General features: G+C 43.5%; 1 protein-coding gene across 2 annotated transcripts; it reads right to left on the bottom strand.

Moving 5' to 3' along the window:
- Positions 1–124: 124 nt before the first annotated feature.
- On the bottom strand, positions 125–20,507 carry fam124a (family with sequence similarity 124 member A). Of its 2 annotated transcripts, none has more exons than XM_079357496.1 (4): positions 20,256–20,507; positions 16,002–16,033; positions 4,805–5,571; positions 125–1,310 (listed from the first exon to the last, which is right to left on the bottom strand). In XM_079357496.1, exons 1-4 carry the CDS (start codon positions 20,309–20,311, stop codon positions 462–464), a joined length of 1,704 nt encoding a protein of 567 aa, XP_079213622.1. In that variant the 5' UTR covers positions 20,312–20,507; the 3' UTR covers positions 125–461. The 2 variants fall into 2 exon arrangements, with proteins under 2 accessions (XP_079213622.1, XP_079213623.1); XM_079357497.1 differs by lacking the exon at positions 20,256–20,507 and adding an exon at positions 18,859–18,963.
- Positions 20,508–21,484: the final 977 nt, after the last annotated feature.

The raw sequence follows: 21,484 nt of genomic DNA, 5'->3' as shown, positions 1-21,484 counted from the left end.
AACTTTATTTCTCAACAACAGGATTTAAACGTCACACTGGACTTTTCAATACGTCATGTTTCATTTTGAAAAGTTGAAAGTTGAGAATTTTGAAAGCTGAATTCAACCCATTTATTATTTATTATGTTGTTTTATAAAATGATTACCTGTCAGCTCATCAACTCACTGAATAATCTGAGGAGCTTTTTTGGCAGGAAGAGTCGGACAGTGACGTTGAAGCGGTCGTGTTTTAAACACATTTATTGACTGTATATATCTGAAATAGTTCTTATTGGACCTTTAAATGTTTATCTGTATTAATAACTTTTACATTTACAGCTTTCAAGCTTAAATCTACATGCAAAAAGATCAACTGACTAACACACAAGAACGCAAAACAAGTTTCTGCTTCACTCAAAAGTCACCACCAGGGGGCAGAGTAGAGCTGTGTCAGTGCTGGACAGAGTGTGTCCTCGCGCCAATCAAATGTAGAATTCTTGTTCTTCTTCTTCTATCACCTTTTCTTCCTCCTCCTCTTCTTCTTCTTCTTCTTGTATTTGTGCGCTCATAAGGCTGCAGCTGTCCGAGTGGTTTATGGACACGTCGCTCAGAGACGGAGCAGTGCCTGTGCTCATGCAGGGGCTGCTCATACGAGACCCTATCAGGGTGGAGGGAGTGCTGCTGTTGCTGCAGCTGTTTGGAGTTCGTCTAAACGCGGCTGATTTATAAACGCTCTCCGGGATGCCGGGAGAAAACGAGCTTCCGAAGTCGTCTGACTGTGCCGATAACGGCCGAGGAGTCTGTGGCAGGCTGGATTTGATGTATGCAGACACCACTGTGAGGTCCACGCTGCTGCCCGGGTGCACTTTGTCCCCCGTGTCCACGTCCGTCTCCTCCGCCCCAACCAGAGTGTCCACGTTGAGCCGGAATGGCGGGATGAGGGAGCCGCGTCTGTTAAAGGAGTGGCTCCTGTGATGGAGGCTGGGAGAGGGACCAGGGGAGGAGCAGGTGGAGCGGGAGCTTCCTGAGCCCAGGTTTGGTAGAGAGAACAGGGATCCGGATCTGTGGCCTCTCCACTCAGACCTCCAGCTGTCCAGATAGTGGCGCTCCATCCACTGCTCCTCTTCATCCAGCTCCTCAAAGGCCAGAGATCGGGAGCTGTGGGGGGTCTGGTGGACTCTCGGACGGGATGAAGACCGGTGGTGATGGTGTCTGCGGGTCTTGGAGGACGCAGAGCTGCGGGTGAAGGTGGACGGAGCCGAGGCTGATTCAGTGACAGAGGAGGATAAGTTGGAGCGATCTTCTTGGTGTTGGAAGTGTGAGGCCTGGATCTGAAAAGGAAGGAAGAGAAAAGCTATTACAACAATAATACTAAAATCAGGAATGATTATGTTCAAACAGAAAAGTAACCAATGACACTCGATACATGAAACAAGCTGAGAAGTTGTTTGAGAAGTTTCTTTGTATGAAAGTTGACTAAATGATGAGGTCACAGGCGATCAAAGAAAGGAGGTGCTCTTTTTCTCTCACACGCAACCCAGCGCTCCTCACACGACGCAAATGCCGCTAAATGACAGAGGGCCCCGCACGGCCCCTGTTCTCAGCCCGACCACTTTATAAATCACAGCACCAGCTGGAGAAGTCATCAGTGTGCGGAGAAAGCCCCCCCCCCCCCGTGTGTCACGCCTCCATTTACAGGCAGACGTATCTCAGGACGCAGACGCCGCTGCTATACTACAAATCTGCAGCCTGATTATCCTCCACAAGGTCAAAAGAAATATGGCAGACTCCTCTGCTCTGACACAAATGTGGAAAGGTTTCGCTTTTACAACATGTCAGGCAGCTGTTCCGTTTGACGCGCCGACGCTTCACTTTCCAGGCTTTGTTTTCCACCTCTGCACGTCCGTCCATGCTGATAGTTTCTCCATGCCTCTTTTCTCATGTCGCTCTATCATCCGTTTTTTTTTTTTCCCCCCCTACCAAACAATATAGGCAGAAGAAGCATAAACTTTCCACACACTGCCTCAAGACACTCCTTTCCAAGAGCTCGGGGACAGAGGGGGAGTTTCCAGATTTCCATATGTTCAGGCTCAAAACAATAAATATCATAGAAGCAAATCTCAAAGTTTCCTGAAAAGAGTTGAACTGTGATTTACCACATCCTCACGAGAGAGACTAAAGCCAGAGCAGGAAACAAGTGATGTCTGTATCCAAACCTCGATAAATATTCTTCTTTTATATTCTGCCGATATTCAGTTCATGTACCTTCAAATTCTGATTTAATAATTGAAGGTCTTTCTACAGAAACAACTTATCAAGGTAAAGTATGTTAATAATATTTCATCTGATTTCTGATGGACACTGAAACCATCTTCTGACTTTGAGCTTTAAGGATTCATCTGAAAAAGGGAAACATTTGTTTTTAATACAAACCTCAAAACCGTCTAAGCGACAAAGAAAGCAAAGACTGAATCTGTCCCACTTCTGAAGCCCAACACAGATCGGGCAGTTCAACATGCGTCTGCTTCTAATCGAGGTTTCTGCCTCACAAAACAAGTTGTTCCTTTGCACTGTAGCTGAACCTGTGAAGTACAAAAATATTAAAAAAGAAAAAAGAAAATACTAAATCTGAAGGACAGAACACAGATATCCAAAAGTACAAAGATAAAGCTTCTTGGCAGCGGTGGGATTCGAACCCACGCCCCCGAAGAGACTGGAGCCTTAATCCAGCGCCTTAGACCGCTCGGCCACGCTACCTTGTGTTGCAGCTTCTTGAACAACAACTTGAGCTGGTGAAGAAGGATGACCCACCGGATTCTTTTTGATTTATTGACCACTTTAAGGGCCGGTTCTGTCGTGCACTGCACATGAGAGAAGGAGTGAATCTGTGCCTCCCTCTCGCCCTGCGTACAGATTTCTCCGACACAGAGCAGGAAGAGGCCGGTCGTGTTGGGTGTAGCGTTTGCAGCTGTTGTTGTAAACGCACTGATCATGGAGCGAGGCCGCAGTGTGATCTGTGTGTGCGTCTTGTTGTCCCGCAGATCAGCTGCACACATTAACTGAAGCTGCGTCTGTGACAGAGCATGTGTCACAACACGGCGGGGCGGGTCCGGTTTTCTAACTGCACGACCCGCTCCAACCGCAGCAGGGGGTGCTGGGTAATGAGGCTGTTGACATGTTCATGATCAGACCCTTACTCTTGAAAGCCTGAGTTATCTTGGGATAAGCCAGGTCATCCAGAGAGGTGACCTCTGCAGGCCAAAAGCCCCCCCACAAAGGAACACAAATCCTCAGCGACACAGGACATGTGCTACTTCAGTTCTCCAGCTCACTTCTTCTGCTCAGCTGTTTGGACATTGTTTCTTGAGCTTAAATTATTTATAACATGGTTTTTAACCTTTATTCCTTTGAGGCCGGAGAAGCTGAGCCCCCCCCCCCCCCCTCCACACACACACACACACAGACACACACACACACACACACACAAATAACACTGCATTCAAAAATAAACACCTATTTCTATAGTTCCCATTGATCAAATCTGCACAGAATAGCTTGTTCACTAACAGATGATTGTATCAAGTGTGTCGACCCAACATCCATCACGCACGCCTCCGACCTCCAGCTCGGCGGCAAAGGAAGTGTGGACAACAGGAACGCAAGGCATAAAGGGGAATGTGGAGATGTGCTAGCATACATGAAGGACTTCAGCACAGGCTGCACTTTAGCATCATGCTGCATATGTTCCATTGTCATGCTCGATTAGCTCACTGTTTCCCCTCAGCGCTGTTCCAATCCCAGTAATGGACTGCTGCTAAATCTGCTTTAATCTGTCACCAACTGGACACGTATCGCTTCTGAAAGTGATACTGTCCACACGAGCATTATTAAGTGTGTGTGTGTGTGTGTGTGTGTGTGTGTGTGTGTGTGTGTGTGTCTCTACATAAACTTTTGGCTGATCATTGTGAAAACGATGTGCACATGAGGACTGTGGCTCCGGTGGTAGAGGGGGTTTGATCCCCAGCTCCGCCTTGGACAGGACCCTTAACCCCAGACTGGGTGACTTCTGATGGACATACAGTAGCAGCCTCACACCATGATGGTGTGAATGTGTAAGTGTGACCAGTGGGGAAAATATCGCTTTGAGCAGTCAGTGGACTAAAAAAAAGCTCTCCACATGTCCATTTAACATTTAACGTGCTCACAGTTTACAGTCTGGATGCTGACGGACACGTTCATGATTGGGATGGATTCAAGACTGCTTCCAATTTAAAGGGCACAAAGCTGCTTTGTCTTCTTTATGAGTTTGTTATTTTTGGCTTCAGAGTGTGTTTTACATTCCTCTCTGAAATTATTTGCTTCTCTCTCTCTCTCTCCTGACTTGTCTCTGTTTGTCTTATATACTCTTTCACATCTTCTTTCTGTGTTTTTGGTCCTGAATCACTTAAAGGGCTTACAGCACTCCTGCTGAGAATAGAAAGAACCTGCTATTCTTACATATATATGTATATCTCTGTGTATGTATGAGAGTATGAATGTGTGAACAGGTGTGACATAGTAAAGAGATTTGAGTGTTTTTAAGATGACAGACGCTTTATATCCTTCTGTCAGAACATTAACCTTAAATAACAGACTCACCTTCTTTCTTGTACTGAGGTCAAAACAATCAAAAAGACTTTTGTTTAGAAATGATTCATAGATTGTCAGAAGCCTCAGACATATTCTGGGCGATAAATCAAAACTATAAGATAGATGGATTTATTGGTACAGGGTCACTTAGTGTGTGTCGTATGTTCCCTGGAGATTTGGGTAAAAGCTCCCTCACCTGCAGAAGGATCTTGTTTCCATCGTAGTCCTCTGTCTGCCAACGGACTTCACTGATCGGGCTGCAGGTGTGAGGCAGCAGGGGCACCAGCGCCCCCACATCTCGTACCCTCACCTCCATCACGGCTGAGTCCAAGACGACGGGACTCTCCCCTCGCGGGAGTCTCTTAAACGACAGCTGGATCTCCATCTCCGGGTTGGAGTAAACCACGAAGAAGCAAAAGTCCTCCTTCTTCTGAGCGACCCGCCGCTGAAGCAGCAGCCTGTAAAGCCGCACCATGTCCACATAGTTCTCATGTCTGCAGTAAACCGTGAATCGCACGATTTCTTTCCCGTAATGCACCTGACGCACGGCCCAGAGCGGCGTCCCGGGAGACAGAGTGAAGAAGTCCTGACTGCACGGGGACAAAGGCAGCATCCGTCGGCCGTTGCTGACTCTTTCGGTGTGGTGGTAGCTCCACGGCGGGTTCTGCAGAGCGTGGTGCAGCATCACAATCTGGTCCTCGCCGCCGTATCCCTCCTGGAGGAAGAGGATGATTGCCACGGCCGGCTGGCAGGCGGCTTCTGGGAGGCCGTTTTGGTGGCGCTTCGGTCGGGTTTGCTGGGAGACCGTCGCCCGCTCGGAGACTCTGAAGAGCTGCAGCTCAGGGTGAACCCACGACAGGACGGCATCGGCTGCTCGTTGAAGGAACTTTCCCTGGCCGGGGTCTGCGATGAGGTGGACGCTGACGAGGAAGGGGTCCTGGAAATCGCCCATGAATAGCTCACCTCCACATACAACAGGTGAGAGAGAGCAGAGAAGGCGGGAAGGGAGAGGGAGGGAGGAGAAACACAAAATATCATTATAATCAGCTTGATGAAAGAGGGATTTGAAGACACTCACAGGTATAATCTTCAAACAAAATGAATCATAATGCAGGAAGTTCCTCTTCCATACATCCTCTTTCCTTTTGTTTGCCTCTTTGTTCAGCTCCCATCCCCCTCCTACACGTCTCTCACTTTTCACATTTCACTGATCAAGATCAAATTTGCTCTTTCCTCCAACTTCTCTGTTTACCTTTCTCCCCCACCGCTCCCCTCAATCACACCCGTGTGGAGCCGGGCTCCTCACTGGAGGCTCATTAGTGCCATTAGGAGGTCATTACTGAAGCCCAGAGGAATGTTTTGGACCACAGCAGGAGCCATGTATTCAGGTGTAGCCCCCCCCCCCCACCCGAAACCCCTGGCCCTGGAAAAGCCTGGCCTTCTTATCCAGGTACTTCAAAACGTCCGCTGAAATGTTTCCAAACGTCGTCGTGTTTTCCTCCTCTGTGTCACACACTCGCGCTGTATCTCCTCATCTCCATGTTCCCTCGTTTGTTTCTCCGAGCACTTCTCCTGCACAGTTTATGTGACTTCTCCGGGGACTCGTCCCATTTCGTCTCTTGTTTCTGGCTGTTTGGGAAAAGGGCAACACAGTCGGAGACACAGACTTCTTGTCACTGGCACAGCAGACCTTTTTGGTTGTTGCCAAAATGTCTCCATGAAACGGAGAGGGGGCCGAACAGGGACGGGTTCACTCTCATGAGTCCTGCTGGCCTTTTGCTAAAGAACACTTTCTGCTGGAGCGAAGAGGTGACATTTTCTCGATGTTCAGATCAGTTTACAAGTAAACATTGTTCAAAGGTGACTGTTTAGAGGTCAGCTGACGCCAAGAATGACACAAAAAGACCCAAGAGTCCATGACTTGACTTTAAATGTGCTGTGCCTGTAATTAAATCAGAGTGTTTTCAAGTACAGATTAAAGAAAAATACCATCTCTGTTATTATGATGATCAATATAGTACAGAGGCTTAAAAAACAGCAGGGTCAGAGTCATATTTCAGTGCCATGAAGTGAAAAGGAGAAAGCACTTTGCAGGACTGTTCCTACAGGAAATGATCAAATATTGCTTTCCTGAGACGTCACAGTTTGTTTTTAGTAGCATTGGCTCGGTTTTAAAATATAGTGTCAGAACATATTAGTGCATGTTGCTATCTGTACATCTTAGTTACTAACCACAGATGTTCCACGGAGCTCCTGAGCTCTCATGTCTTGTACCTTCCTCAGGACCGTTGGTGGTTTCGTCCTTATCTCTCCCCTCTTTCCCATTTTTCATGTCTGGGGCAGTTTTAGCAGATGGCTGTTCATCGTGAGCCTCAGTTTTGCCTGAGAAGTTTTTTATCGCCCCTGTAATGTTGATAAATGTTGTGCGCTGTCCCGATGATGAATTCATGATGAGTCTTTGTCATGAAGCAACAAGTAAAGTCTTTTATCTGCTCTTCTGTTGTTTTTGTGTCTCAAGATGACATTTACTGTGAATTGGTGCTGTACAAATGAAGATTTTCTTATTGGTTTATGAAAAATGAAGACAAACCCAACATTTTAAAAGGGTTAGGGTTAGGGTTAGTCTTAAAAATCTTAAAAAGGAAAACATAATGAGAAAATATCCCTCTCTGGAAGAAGCTGCAAAAGTACAATTCTGCAGATCAGGGTCGAGGTATCCGGCAAATTCTGCTGAGGACAATGGTACAAAAAAAGATTTCATTTCCAGCAGCAGCATGACTATTCTTGAGTGCTTAATATTTCGAAGCCAAGACTAATGTCCATCGATGAATGGACATTAGCCTTGTGTGTGTAAAACTTAAATAGATTCAATAAGGTTATTTGAGAAGAGATCTGATTTTATTAAGAAGATTAACAATTGATTCACGTTTAATAAAAATGGCCTCTAAATTCAACCCTGACCTCGAGTGTCCTAATGAGGCTCAGTTTGTCTAATGAGATCAAATAAAAGCAGGATCAAGACTGATCCAGTGCAGGGTTAAGATCAATTCAATGCCAAGGCTCCGATGTCCTTCCACACACAGACACACAGAGACGCACAAAAACCGGTCCTGATCCCATTAGAGTCCAAGTCTGTCTTCCTGATTTGTAGCTGGCATCAAAACGCCAAACAAAAGGATGAGAGAGATCTTTAAGGGAATTTACTGTCGAGCTCATTGTCCTCTAACACGGAGAGCTTTATTTCTCTAACTCCTACGTATGCCTCTCACAGAGCCTGAACGGAGCCGAACAGAAGCACAGAGCTTCCCCCAAACTGTCTCACTGCTGCAGTCAGAGAATATTTATTGTGATGTTGCAGACGTATTCAAACAGGCTAAACACTGAAGCTTCAGTGTCCGTGACACGACAACCTGCATGCACATCAGCTCGAGGGAGGAGCAGGTGGAGTGTTTTGAATTTGGACTGCAGAAAATTGTATGTGTCAGAGTTACACATCCCTCCTTTAAACCTTTTTAACCTGAAGATGTTCCCCAACATGTTGCATTCAAGGCCAGCCAGTTTTTTCCATCTACTTTAACTTCTGGGCTTTTATGTGTTTGGCTGACATATTACAAATAATGATTTATTTTTAGGTGGCCTGCCATCTGTACATAAAGGTAAAAAAAACTCAATACACAGATGCACTAAGACTTTTAAAGGGCACAATCAACAATAACAGTCTTAAGCTGTGTAGCGCTGCTTTATGTGACAAGTTGAAAAATCTAAATTCAGATGTATGAGTCACAAATGTATTAAAACATGCACACACTGGACCTCAGTAGGTCCTTATTGAAGAGAAATGATGGTAAATGCAATGTGGTGCTTTCTTACAGCAATTACCAATAAGAATCTGGAAGAGAGAAGAATATATTAAAGATTAGGTCACCCCAACCCTGTGTGGGGAATCAAGGGGGGTTTGTGTGTAAAGCTCTGGAGGAGTGCGTCTCTAAGCTCTTAATCCACTCGAGTCTTCAGGCAGAGGCTGATGTTCTGACTCGACTGACAACATACACACACACACACACAAGTGTCTGCACAAACATCCTCCAGAACGCACACAAAAATCAATTTGTGAATAATCAACAGGCCTGTCGCTTCTAATATTCCCAGACTTTTACCTTCAGTCTGTGTTTAAGTGCTAACCATCAACACATGCTGGCTGCAGCCTCGATGACGTGAGATAAAACAACACGGCGTATAGCCGCCCGAGCACATATGAGAGCGATTAGCAGAGAAAACTCCACCAAGGCCTCTGGTGCGTGTAATGTATGTGTAGAAGTACTACAATTCTTTAGCTATAGCTCGGCCCTCGAGTCAAAACAACGAAAAGAGGAAATTCAAGATGGGGGCCCCCTTTATGTCGTCTGGTTAAAAGAAAGAAAAGATGCAGGTTCCAACGTTCATACGTCAGATTGACTGCTGCCCAGGAAATTCAAATGTAAAGTCATGACTTTATTTATGTTCTGCATGTTCAAATAAAACCATAATCTGAGAAGGTGAAACAAAGAACCTCTGACTCAGACAGTGTAATGTTACCTTGTATAAATGTATGTAAACTTACAGTAAAGGGAACCTGTTGTTTAGTTTGCAGCGATGACTGACAGACGCTTATTTCCATATAAAGCAGACAGACAGTGATATATGATGATGATAAGTGTAAGTCAAATATTCACTCTGTTTTATCTCAGCTTTGGTCTCCACCAGCTTCTTTGGGGAACTTTCTCCTTTGCTGCTAAATGCTTCACATTGTTCACTTGCTCGTTGCAAACTGTGCCTGTCTGTGGTTTAGTTCTGAGCAGGTAAACCAGGTTTTAAAAAGGCTACAAACTGTGGCTAAAACAACACAGAGTCATGACAGTGACCCACAATGCAACCCCAATTCCTTATAATATTTAACAGAAATCTGCTTTCAAGCATGAATGAAAATCCTAGCATGGGTTTAAGGTCTTTTCATGATTGTAACTGTAACCAAAAACGAACAGGGTTTTATAGTGCAAGCAAAACTAACTGACAGTTAAGGTCATTTTTCTTCCGACACTCAAGTTTCACATAAAACAAAATGAATCATAAATGTATTCTCTGCCACTTTTTGTCCTGGCTTCAAACTGTTGTTGCTTTCAAACTTCAGAATTAGACAGATTAGGGCAGATTGTTGAAGGCAAAGATTAGAACGGAAGGCTTAATGAGGAGACCAAAGCCAGTCCACAGAGCCGGTCCAAGTTCATGCAAGTCATGTGACCCTGAATGTCCGAAGAGCCTTTAGACAAGGCAGCTCGGCTGAGAAGAGAACAAAAGGCTGAAAATGTGACGACGCTGCAACTCTGATTAACATGCACAAACAAAAATCCTGCAAGTATTTGCACTCAGATTAACTTGAGTATTTGACGATTTGATGGACCTGCGAGCAGCAGCAACACAATAGAATCCAACCCATAGACTTTTTAAAACATGGATGCCGTCTCAGTGACTTCCCCCATTGGTTACTGATGGGGAATTTTGAAGCCCAATGAAAGTGGACATCATCATTATCCCAATATTAGACAAAGAGGTGGAGCTGAGGCTCTTTTAAGAAGAAATTAGAAGTTGGGCAGATGGACTAGTAGAAAGGTGAATAAAGTGTTGAAATCGGTTCAACATACTGTAGCAAGAGAAAGACCAACAAAAGGGCTGTACCAAGTGTTCAACAACCACAATGCTCTGTGCTTGCTGCCTTCAAATACACTCCCAGGCCATTCCCAATTGGATAGTCCATTGCTCGAGCTTGTGTGTCCTCAGCCATGTTCTTCCAATAAGTGTTCTCAACAGCTAATGTCTGTTGATGTGATGTTTGGCGCCGCCCTTCTCTAGAGGTCACTTTCCAAAGGTAAGGACACATTTGAGAACGAAAGACATCACCAGGAAGAGATGTGGCTAGTTTTTGAGCAGAGAGATCTCCTTGCAGTTAAAAAGGTTCCACTTTCTGCTTTTTCTGGTTCTATATGCTCTTTTGTGTGTTTTCCAGGTGTCTTGTTCATGTTTAGGAACATCTATTTGCAAAAAATTCAAAGATTCTCCTCCCTCCTCCTGTTAGCAGGAGCCGCATGTAATGCTCGGTCCGTCGCCCCCCCCTCGTTGAAAGCGTGTGAAGTGACATCACAAGACCAAGACGTACGTCACTGACCCGAGCCCATTCGTCGCTGAGTGCAGGAAAACATTTGACTGTGCATCCACTCACAGACTGCACTGACTGTGAACCCAAGCAAGCACTCACTCAGAAACTCATTTAGGGCCAACAACACGACTGACAGACAAATGACTTCAATTAAACCCTTAATAAACAGCTGACTGCAGCAGATTCAGCTGCGATCACAGATTGCAGTTCAACACTGTTTCGACAGAAGACACATTTGGTAACACTTAATCCAAGCGCAGCCTGGATCTCATGCCCGACGATCAACAAGGGAGAAAGCACCAGGAAAGTGTGCGAGTGTTTTGGTTTGTGTCGAGCAGTTGCGGGTGGTCTTTGTTCCGTCAGGTGAGATTCAAACTAGCTGTGCAGAGAGTCCCTCGGCTGACATCACTGCCTGTGGTTTGGCATGGGAAAGGACACTCAGCGGTGCACTTAAAACAGACAAGTGCGTCATCATCGTCTCCCCGAGTGTCTGAGTGCGAGTAAAAGACGGAGCTGATGAAAGGTAGAGGCAGCAAACACTTAGTCAGTCACCAGTAGGTATTTAATCCAGCGCTTGATAAAGAACAGTACGAGTCGTGGATGCATTTTGGAGTGCAGATTCAGGGTGACTTGTATACACACGTGTTTCTGGTTCTGCTAATCTGCTGCCTGTCTGAGCTGAATAAACGAGAGCAGAGCCTGAAGCAGTGCAGGATGAAGAACCCCGGTTTCTTCTTTTCAGGTTTAAGACTTATCATTGGCTGCTGATGAATTAAACACCCCACATCCAGCAGGATTAATATCTTCCGAGATGCAGATAGATTACAAAAGCTTGCTGTACTTTACGATAGTTTAACCAAGAACTAATCAGTTTTAATGACCAGAAAAAAAAAAAGTATTGCGTAGCTACCTGAGCAGAGTGTTGTCATTGCTCCTGGCAGTCAGCCTTCTTTACTCAAACTGCTTATGAGAGCACAAAAAGATTGAATGTGACTGTTTTTAATTTGATGAAATTGATGTCAGCCTCTCTGTTTACTGTCCCCTGAGCACGTTAAAGCTTTACAAAGTCAGTCTGCAATCCAACCTCAATGTTCCCACGTTTACATTTACTGTGTGCGACCCCGAATCGACACGTTTCTTTACTGCAGCATCCACTGATGATGAAGTGTATTTCTTCACATTTGAATACGTGTTTCTCTCAGCGACGTTAACATCTGCTGGTGACAGTGCGATCAACCTGTTGGACGATCCATCCTGCCTCGGCCCCTGGGCTCTCAAACTGATCAACATGCTGACACGTGATTTTTCTTTTCTTTGTTTTGGAACTCGTCCCTTCATTCCCGACGTCTGCGTCAGGAAGAAAAGATTTCACGCTCTTCGTTTTGCTTACCGCTACGTTTAAAATGCCGGACGTCATGAACGCGTCTCGTGTTTTCTTCTCATCTTTCCTCCAACTTTTTTTTTTTTCCTTTCTCTGTTTGGATCCTCGCCGTGGCGTAAACTTTCATGAGTCTACATCTGCGAGTAATAAATTCATCTACAGTATGTTTTAAAGGCGCTCAAGTGTGACAAATCATGCATGAAAGTTTACGTCTCTGTTAGTGTTTTTGTGTCTGTGCTCCGCGTCTTTCTGTTAGTACAGCCTGACCTCTCTGCAGTTCAAACTCCCCCTTTCATGGCCCCCAAAACACTCATTATTGAGGCGGCCGACCCCCTCAGTGTTACATACATGTACACACACACACACATACACATGCAGAAAAGCATTGGGGGCAGGGTCACGGGTCACTGAGGTTGAATGGACACTCATCTGCTGTGACCAATAGAAACGGAGGTGATGTGATTAAGCGTTTGGGGCGGGACTCAGTCGAAGCCTCTTCAATCAAAACCTCTTCACCTTCCATTGAAAACATTTAAAGATGCCGCACGGAGCAGCTGCAGATGGCATCAAAGGCCGGTTAGCTTTTAGAGTGTCATTGCTGATGCTGCATGTCATTTCCCATTTCTTGACGAGATAAAAACAGCACAAGTCTTTGCATATATGAATGATTAAACACATAATATTAAGACTCCTGTAAGAGTTGAGCTACAGTTTCCTAACACAGATGTGGCTGTGGTACTGAAGTCAGAAATATAGAGCCATCTGTTTCATGTTCAAGACGTTAGTCTTTACAATGCATTAGCTATAATATCAGTGACATAATGGCCGTCTAAAGCTCCTTTCTCACTCCTGAAAACTCTCCTGACATCGTCACCCGCCCGGTCCATGTGTGAACACAGATGTTTTGATCAGTTAACCCGACTTTATGCAGACTTTTCCCTATCATTGCCAAACAAACAGTCCATGTGAGAAGTGAGCTGATGTGTGAAAACAGCAGGAAATATTCACATTCAAGTCGAGTGAGTGGGCAGAGAGATGACGTTGTTCACTTCTAGAGGCATTTCTTGTGATCTTTTATTTTTTTATTTTTTTATCTGTACAAACTTCTTTGAAACATCTTTTGTCCGGGGAATATGCCAAACCAAAAGGATACTACCAAGAAGAACTGCATGTGCGAGGTCTTCCAAGAGTAGACCTTAGACTCATCTACATTGCGTTAAATCACTAATCACAATTTTTCTCCATCAACGTACGTCTTCATTGGGATGAGACACATGACCTCTGTACACATGATGAACTCCTGATTGTTCTATGGAGAGCTGCATGTGTGAATGCAAATGGCCAAATGTTCATCCTGACTACATCTGGATTTTTTTTTTTAGTGAACATATAATGTGAACCGCTACGGATGAAGCTTATTTCATGCTGCCTTTGCAGAACCAATGGGAAGGTCGTGCATGTAGTGAGACTGCTTTAGCTTCTTTTATGCACACCAGTATGTTTTTTTTTTCCACTCTACCACTCTCTTCCATCTTGGATAAAAAAATAGACATATTACTGTGACTTTCACAGCATTATTTTTATGTCATGTTCTGCCACCTGACACCCCCCCCCCCCCCCCCCCCCCCCCCCCCCCCCCCACAGAAATGGCATCATAATTCTCCAGTTTCTGTTACTGGATCCCAACATAAGAGTATGACCTCGGTCAAAAAGACGTTGGTGGTGTGTCCTGATATCAGTGGATCTCTGGGGGGTTTATGACTGGTCTGAGCTGAGGTCAAAGGACAGGGGTTTGAGCCACCTGTATAAACAGGAGTACCCTCTGAACTAGAACTTAAATATACTTCTGAGGAGCAATTACTTCTGCATGCAACTTTGAAAATGAACTCATCAGTACACATGTGCATTTATGCACGCATGACTACACACACACACACACGGGACAAAAACAGCAGCCACACACAGCGCTGAGACAGATGAGTTCTCGTATTGTCTTTACAGAATCTGTCAGCACAGCAGTTGGCATCCATCTGTCCCTCCTTTCTGCTGTGATCATTAGTGTGAGACTCCGTTTGACAAATGAACTCAGACTGCTTCTTTTTGTCTGTAGAAGTGGGGGGTTTTTTCAAACACTAATATTGAGCCACTGAAGTGCAATTACAAAAATAAAAAAGCACGACTTGGACGCGACTTTGCAAACATTTTAGTGACACTATGAATCCCGCCTCGTCCTCTGAGCTTTGTATTCTTGTTGTTGTTGTTTGCACAGCTTTAACTGTTTGCATGTTCCCTAGTTTCCAAGAATGACAAGCACTTGAAATGTTGTATTCCAGTAGTGTCTTCCTGAATGTGCTCACGCTGTCCTTTTGTTTTCACAGTTTGTGTTTTTTCTGTCACTGAGCCAGGGCATGTTTTCTCCCTGTCCTGACCTCCATGAGGGACACAGACAATAGTTGGCAGAAGCTCAGCTGATGCAGGAAAGACAACGGAAAGCATGATGAGATAGACCAAACCGGGCACTGCAGCATCACAGTGTTTGTCTGTGTGAAAGTGTGTGTATGTGGTCCTTCGGCCCCAGGCTCCCGGGTGTGGTGCTGGACTGCTGGTGGGATAACGCAGCTTCCTGCAGACCAGATTAATGGGCTAATAATGGATATAATCCACCCATTGTGAAAGGCCTGGCAACCACACTGGAGCAAGGTCATGACCGTTTCAGACACGTTTCTGACTGACTGCTCAGACAATGTGCAAAACGAAAGCACAAGGCGGCTAACACAGCAGCTGATGTGTGACTCCGAGAAAGTTTTTGTCCAATGTATTAATGGGAAATTCTCTGAGCAGTTGTTTCCATTAATAGGAAGAAAACTTTTGTAATGACAGGGCCACTGTCAGAACGTCACACACACACACACACACACACACACACACACACACACACACACACACACACACACAGTGTTTTAAAAGGTCGTATGAGTTGATTCTGATGATTGATAAAAAGATGGCAATGCTAAAAAGTCAGATGGGGTTAGAAGCTCAAGCTGTCAGTCAGTCAGTCAAATTATCCTGATTATCTTCATCAGCATCCAGCGGGGCTTTCTGTGCCTCCTCCAGAGACATAGGACAGTGGGTAGAGGTGAAAATCGAGGAGAGACAGAGTGCGGAACGACCTGCGGGAGGAAAACCCAGGCCGCCCGCCTGATGGACCACGGCCTCTGCACGTCAACCACTAGGCCAACGGCGCCACAGTAGAAACCTTTCTTTAATAAATTTTCTTTAATTTTCTTTGTTTTTTCTTCGAACATTCAGAAGATATTAATTTGAACTTGCCTCATCCATTACCACTAACAGAAACTGTTATCCATTGTTTCTAACCCATTCTGTCCATTAGAAGTGAATGTTTTACCGTGACCTTGATTGTTGACCATTTTGAGGTGGCAGTAGCTCAGTCCACCCTGACATCTCTCCCTTAGTGCATGTCCACAGGATGCAGTTTGTGCATCTGTATATTTCAGCCTATGTTTGTGTAGCATCATCATCAGAGTGTAAACACAGGATTTCAACGAATAAATCTTAACATTGAGTAGTTAGCATGAACACCATCTCAGTAAACGTACAACAAGGTGAGAGAGAGAAAGACACAGCAAAACAAAGAATCCTCCCCAAAATGTGCTGTCGGTCGTACCATCCAATCAACACAGTCCGACCTTCGAGTGAGTTTAATTTGTCCGTGTGATTTAGGGAGATAATGTCCTCTGGGCCTGAGCTGCGTGTGCTTGAATAACTGTTAGCAATGCGTCATGTCACAGTTTGTGTACTTACTGCTCGCTGAGGATAAGGGACTGTAATCAGACCTGCAGAGGACGACAGAAAGAAAAAAAAGAAAAGGTGTTAGAGAGGTGATGTGTGTACGGAGCGAGAGGGGGGGGGGGGAGAGAAAGAGAACATGAGGACAAAAAAACAGAGGAGACAGGAGTTTATGTTACAGTATGAAAAACAATTGTGGTGATTTACAGAATGACACGCTGCTATTTCAAATGAAGTGCTGACATCTGGCTAAACAGCAGGAGAGGTCCAAATGGAAAAGTCACAGACGTTTCACAGCCTTTTTCTATCTGAGGGGATTAAACACAGGAGACAGACACTAAAGAACTGGTTTCTGTTTTCTTTTTTCTATCTTTGTGCTCATCATTGATTTTAGTCCTCATTTCTCTTAGGAACTTTTTTTTTTTTTGGTTACTTAAATTACATTTCAAAGTATACTTCAGAGAATCTGCTGATTTGTGACAGATTAATATGTCAATTTAAATGTAACTTGAAAATGTTGAATAAGATGACACACTCATTATAACATGTAAAGTAGTTTAACTCAACCATGACATTTAAATCATCCTAACAATACATCACAGTGTTTGTTCCGTTATGATACACTGACACAGGGGTCCTTTTTTTTTTAGAATTATAATAGTGATTTTGGAAATGAAGAACTTATCGGTAGTTTTTAATGAAGAACTTTTACATTGCATATACAGCCAAAAGGCGATTAGCTTAGCTTAGCATCAAGACTGGAATCAGGAAACAGCTCGCCATGCTGCTTCCAAATAGATGTAATGCTCACATAATAACTTGATGCTAGACACGCGCGATCAAACGTGACTTCATGGAGAAAACAAATACAGAGGATGTTCGACACCACACAGCTGTCCTGCTGTGTCCTTTGTGTGTTAAAAAAACTGAAACAGTTTGGACGAGCAGAAGTGTAATTTGTAATAACTCTAAAAGCTTCTGGAACATGTTCAAGGGAGCAAATGTCCATGTCCAAACTATTACTTGGTAACTAAGGAAACTGCTGTTGTTTTTTCTGAAATGTCCAGCACATGTTGAAAATTTGACAAGATAACTTTGAACACTACTTTCCCACTTTTACACACACACACACACACACACACACACGCACGCACACACAAATAGTCAGGAAATGAACGTGTCTAATCTAAAGCTCTCATCTTTGAGCTCTGACAGAAGCTGAATTAGATTTTCCGCTAACTTCGTCTCTTTGGATTAGAGAAAACATTCGGACATTTTAACTACACAAATATCTGTGTGGAAACAAACAAGAGGGTCTGTATGTTCCCCACACACAGAGACAGTTTGTGAGGAGCTAAACTGGACCCTACACATGCAACATGTCTGTGAAAAGACCCTCGACTCTCGTGTCTACTACATCACCTGAGATTATTAGTCCCACAGCCGTCAGCTGACAAGCAGAGAACACAGTTCCTCCTCACATCCCCTCCCGTCTCCAAACTAATAAGGCCTCAGGAGCTACAGGACAGCAGGAAACACAGGAGCGGGTCTGTTTCCTGCAGCAGGACGTTATTAATCTAACTAAAGGGGCATTAGCCATGAACAGAAAGGAATGGATGAGAGGAAGCAGAAATGAGCAGAGGACGGTATGAGAAGATGATTGGGTACAGCAGAGCGAGAAAAATGACACAAGGGGGGAAAGGCAGGACAAATATACTGAGCAGAAGATAAATGACAGGAAGGTTCCTGCAAAAAGTCAAACTTATAGACTTGTCCCTGCGTGCCGAGAGAAAAATGACAAAATGTGGAAGAAAAAAAAGCGACTGTTTCTTTTTCTGGTTCATGGCTCTGTAGAGAAGAGCCTGCGGCAGTTACGGGTCTGTTATAATGGCTCCCAAAGCGTATAGTGTGTTTGGCAGGCCTCCTCCAGCCGTGCCGGTTAGCATCTCGTCTGGCGTTCCCAGTCTGGCCACGCTGCCTCGCTTCATCTCCGTCCAAAGACAATAAACAGACAGTGAAGCGAAGACAGACAGCAGCCCGGTTATGAACACAACGTCCGACTGCAGAGCGACCTGATGAGCTCTCGAGCAACTTTAAAGAGATCTCTAACACTAACAGACTCGGCCGACTCCTTTGTGATTATTCTGGAAATGGTGGGAGAGAAAGAAGATGTAATGGACAAACGAAGAGAGGAGGGAAGAGAGGAAACTAAACATACAGCGATAAATCAAGGCCATGACTCATGAGCATTTTATGTCCTGCTGCTTCTGCAGCGAAGGTCGTGTTATGTTTGGGTCATGGTTTAAAGAGAAAAATGATTACTGATGTTAGGAGATGGAATATGAACCAACGGTTTCCATTTTCAAATCACAGCAAATGTATGCGTAACCAATGACCTTTAACCTGACCTCTTCCATCAAGTTGTGTGTCTTCCAGAAAAAGTTATTATTCAAACTCTCAGGTCTGAGGAGGCCGTATGTTATGTAAAAACTACATCCACTACACTGTACGAAGTTTTAATGAGTATGTCTGCCTTTTTATATTAATGCTGCCTTGAGTGAACAGAAAGCATTATGAAACAGTTCCATTGACTAATGGGACTTGTAGTCATTTGTTTAATTTGTAGTAGAGACTCACTGATAGTTGCAGATGTGAGCAGAGGTTACTTCAAACGTTGGCCGGCTTTCAGCGTCTTTAAAACCACCAGTAATAAAACCTTTTCTTATCTTTGAAGCACAATAATGCTACTTTGAAGTCTGTTATTTGTGATCTGAGGATGGATGGAAGAAACGCTCTGCAGAGAGGAGAAGTGGACAAGGGAGCAGAGGAGGAAGTGGACTGAGGCAGAGGAGGAGGGGGGGAAGGATTTGACCTGATGGAGGAGGTGCTTCTCTGGTTATCAGCTCCATGCTTCTCCTTTCACACTCTGGGAAGGGGTCTCTGCTGTGTTTCCAATGACACACACAAGCTCGCTCTCTCCCTCTCTCTCTCTCTCTCTCTCTCTCTCTCACACACACACGCACACACACACACATTATGCTTTTTGGTTCCAGTTCACAGTTAAGAAAATAGCACGGTCACAGACTGCTCTGACAAGAGGACATAACTTAGAATACTTTCCAAACCTTTAATGTTAAAGTAAAGAGATCAATAGAAGCCTCATCTTTTGTAACGTTTTCTCTGTTAAATTGTCTGCTGTACACTATTATAAAGATGCTATCAACGTTTAACAGTGTTACTGTAATTTTGACTTTATTTATGTTTGACTCATTTTACATCAACTTGACAAATAGTACCTGACAAAAATGAATTCTTTAGGCAGAATCTGGCACATTTATCTTATTTACGTCATTTTTATTAAAAGAATAAAAAGCCCAAAAAATCTCTCAGAAAATGTCTCAGAAAAGGATCTTAGGGACTGGATGATAATGACAATATAAATCGCAGAAAGCTACGATGACATTGATGTCGAAGCGGTCAAATTTGTCACTTAAACACACACACACACACACACACACACACACACACACACACAGGTTGCAACACCAAGCAGTGACATACAACAGGTGAAACTGTAGTTCATCTTGGTCTAATGGCTGAAAACAGAGGGAATGATAGCAGTCATAAATCTTGTGTCAAGCTTTTGAATCAGGCTCCTCATGTATGTGTGTCGCTGTACTCTCATTAGGATAAGTGATTAAGATTAACTTTCCACTAGAGAATTAGGATCACACCTCCTCCATATGTCCCCAACAGACATGACAGCAAATACTTAATCAGGCATGCAATCCTAGAAGTAGCCTAATAATATTATAGTCTTAATAAAATGACAAAATGTAGTAAAAATGATTTGTTAAAATGTCATGCATCAACTGAATTAAGAAAAAAAAACTTAAAACGGAGGGACCATCTTTATGTTAACTGTTGTATAAATCAGTGCACATGGAGCTGACATCCAAGCTACCAAAAAAATCTCTATTTCAAGATATCTTCCTTAATAGACAATTAACAACTCTTCTGGCATACTTTTTCTCCATTAACCCATATTTGCTTTATTTCGGCACATGTTTTAGGATTAATTTGTGTGTCTTATTTGTCTTTATAAAATCACACAAAACATCAAAGCATCATGAAGTACACAATGACTAGGGCAACACTGTTCTTAACAAAAAGGTCTAAAGTCATGAAAAGTTCCTAAAAAACTCAGCAAACACTCAAGCACACATTTGAAAATCAGTCGCATCTCAGTATGACTTCTGCTTCACTCACCCTGCAGTCTCGGCTCCTGAATCCACACAGTCATCTTCTGCTGAGGTTTTCTCCATCTCAGGGTTTCAGCTTCATCGTTTCAAAGTCCGAGGTCACAAAGAAAGCAGGACTATCCAAATCACAATACGGTTTAAAAAAGAGAGAGTTTATTTGAATAAGCAGACAGATTACAGAAGTCCGGGTCGCACCTCCAGAACTGCAAACAAGGAGTCTCGTTGACTATAATTCGAGCAACAGGCTGCTGACAGACTGTTTCCCTGCGTCAGCCCAATGTGTTATGAATCTGCAGAGCTGGGGGCTGCAGTGTCGACAGTGCCCCCTACTGGACACTTTTTTAGTTAGTAAGGCTAATTATAGGCCTACAGGTACTACAATTCAAACTGTTTTAACGTAGAACTCCTTCAAATAGCCTAATAATTATTCCAGCAACAGTTTCAAGAGATTTAAAGGTTTATTTCACCCCAATATCAAATTGTACAACAGAGGAAATATGTATTATGCCAAAATGCCACTTCTAAAGTGTTCAAAAGTACATTAAACAAAAGACTCCGTTTGTATTAGTATCTATATTAGCATCATTGCTATAACAAGTAAAATATTTTTGAATCATTTTTTTGGTGATTATTTTTATTCCTCTTTCTTACCCCTCTGATTGTTCCGCGCGACCTGCTGAACTTACCTGCCTGCCTCCCACACTCCCGACGGAGAGCCGGTGGGGAGGACTGAGGACAGTTAGAAAGAAAGTTAGTTAAGAATAGTTGATAATATCATAGATTTTGTGATGTGATTAACTTTAGCATTATCCTTGTTGTGTTTTATGTAATGCATCTGAGGTAGCATAGTATGTAGTATAGCATAAGCAACAACTATGTTATATATATTTGCAGTTCGACAGCATTCATCATTTAGTTAATCGTTTGTATTTCTTTATATAACCCTTTGGTATGACAGTAATTTAGTTTAGTTAAAGTTTAGAACAGCATTTAAATAATAATCTTAAATCGGGGGCACAAATGTACAGTTTTAATAGCTTTTTTTTGTTTTTATATAAAGTAATTATTTTCATGTATAACTCATAGGTATAACTCCGTTTCTTTCTGAAAAGTCAACATTTTCGATTTTGCGCTGGTAAATTTGACATTGAATATTAAACTTTGCTTCAGATATATGAAGATTTATAATAAAGTATTACAATTGAACATTGAAGATCAGATGTCCTCAGAGGACGC

This window comes from Symphodus melops (genome assembly GCF_947650265.1).
Source record: "Symphodus melops genome assembly, chromosome: 12".
Taxonomy (NCBI): domain Eukaryota; kingdom Metazoa; phylum Chordata; class Actinopteri; order Labriformes; family Labridae; genus Symphodus; species Symphodus melops.
Note: the sequence above shows the minus strand (reverse complement) of the source record. Positions and strands in the feature narration are given on the sequence as shown.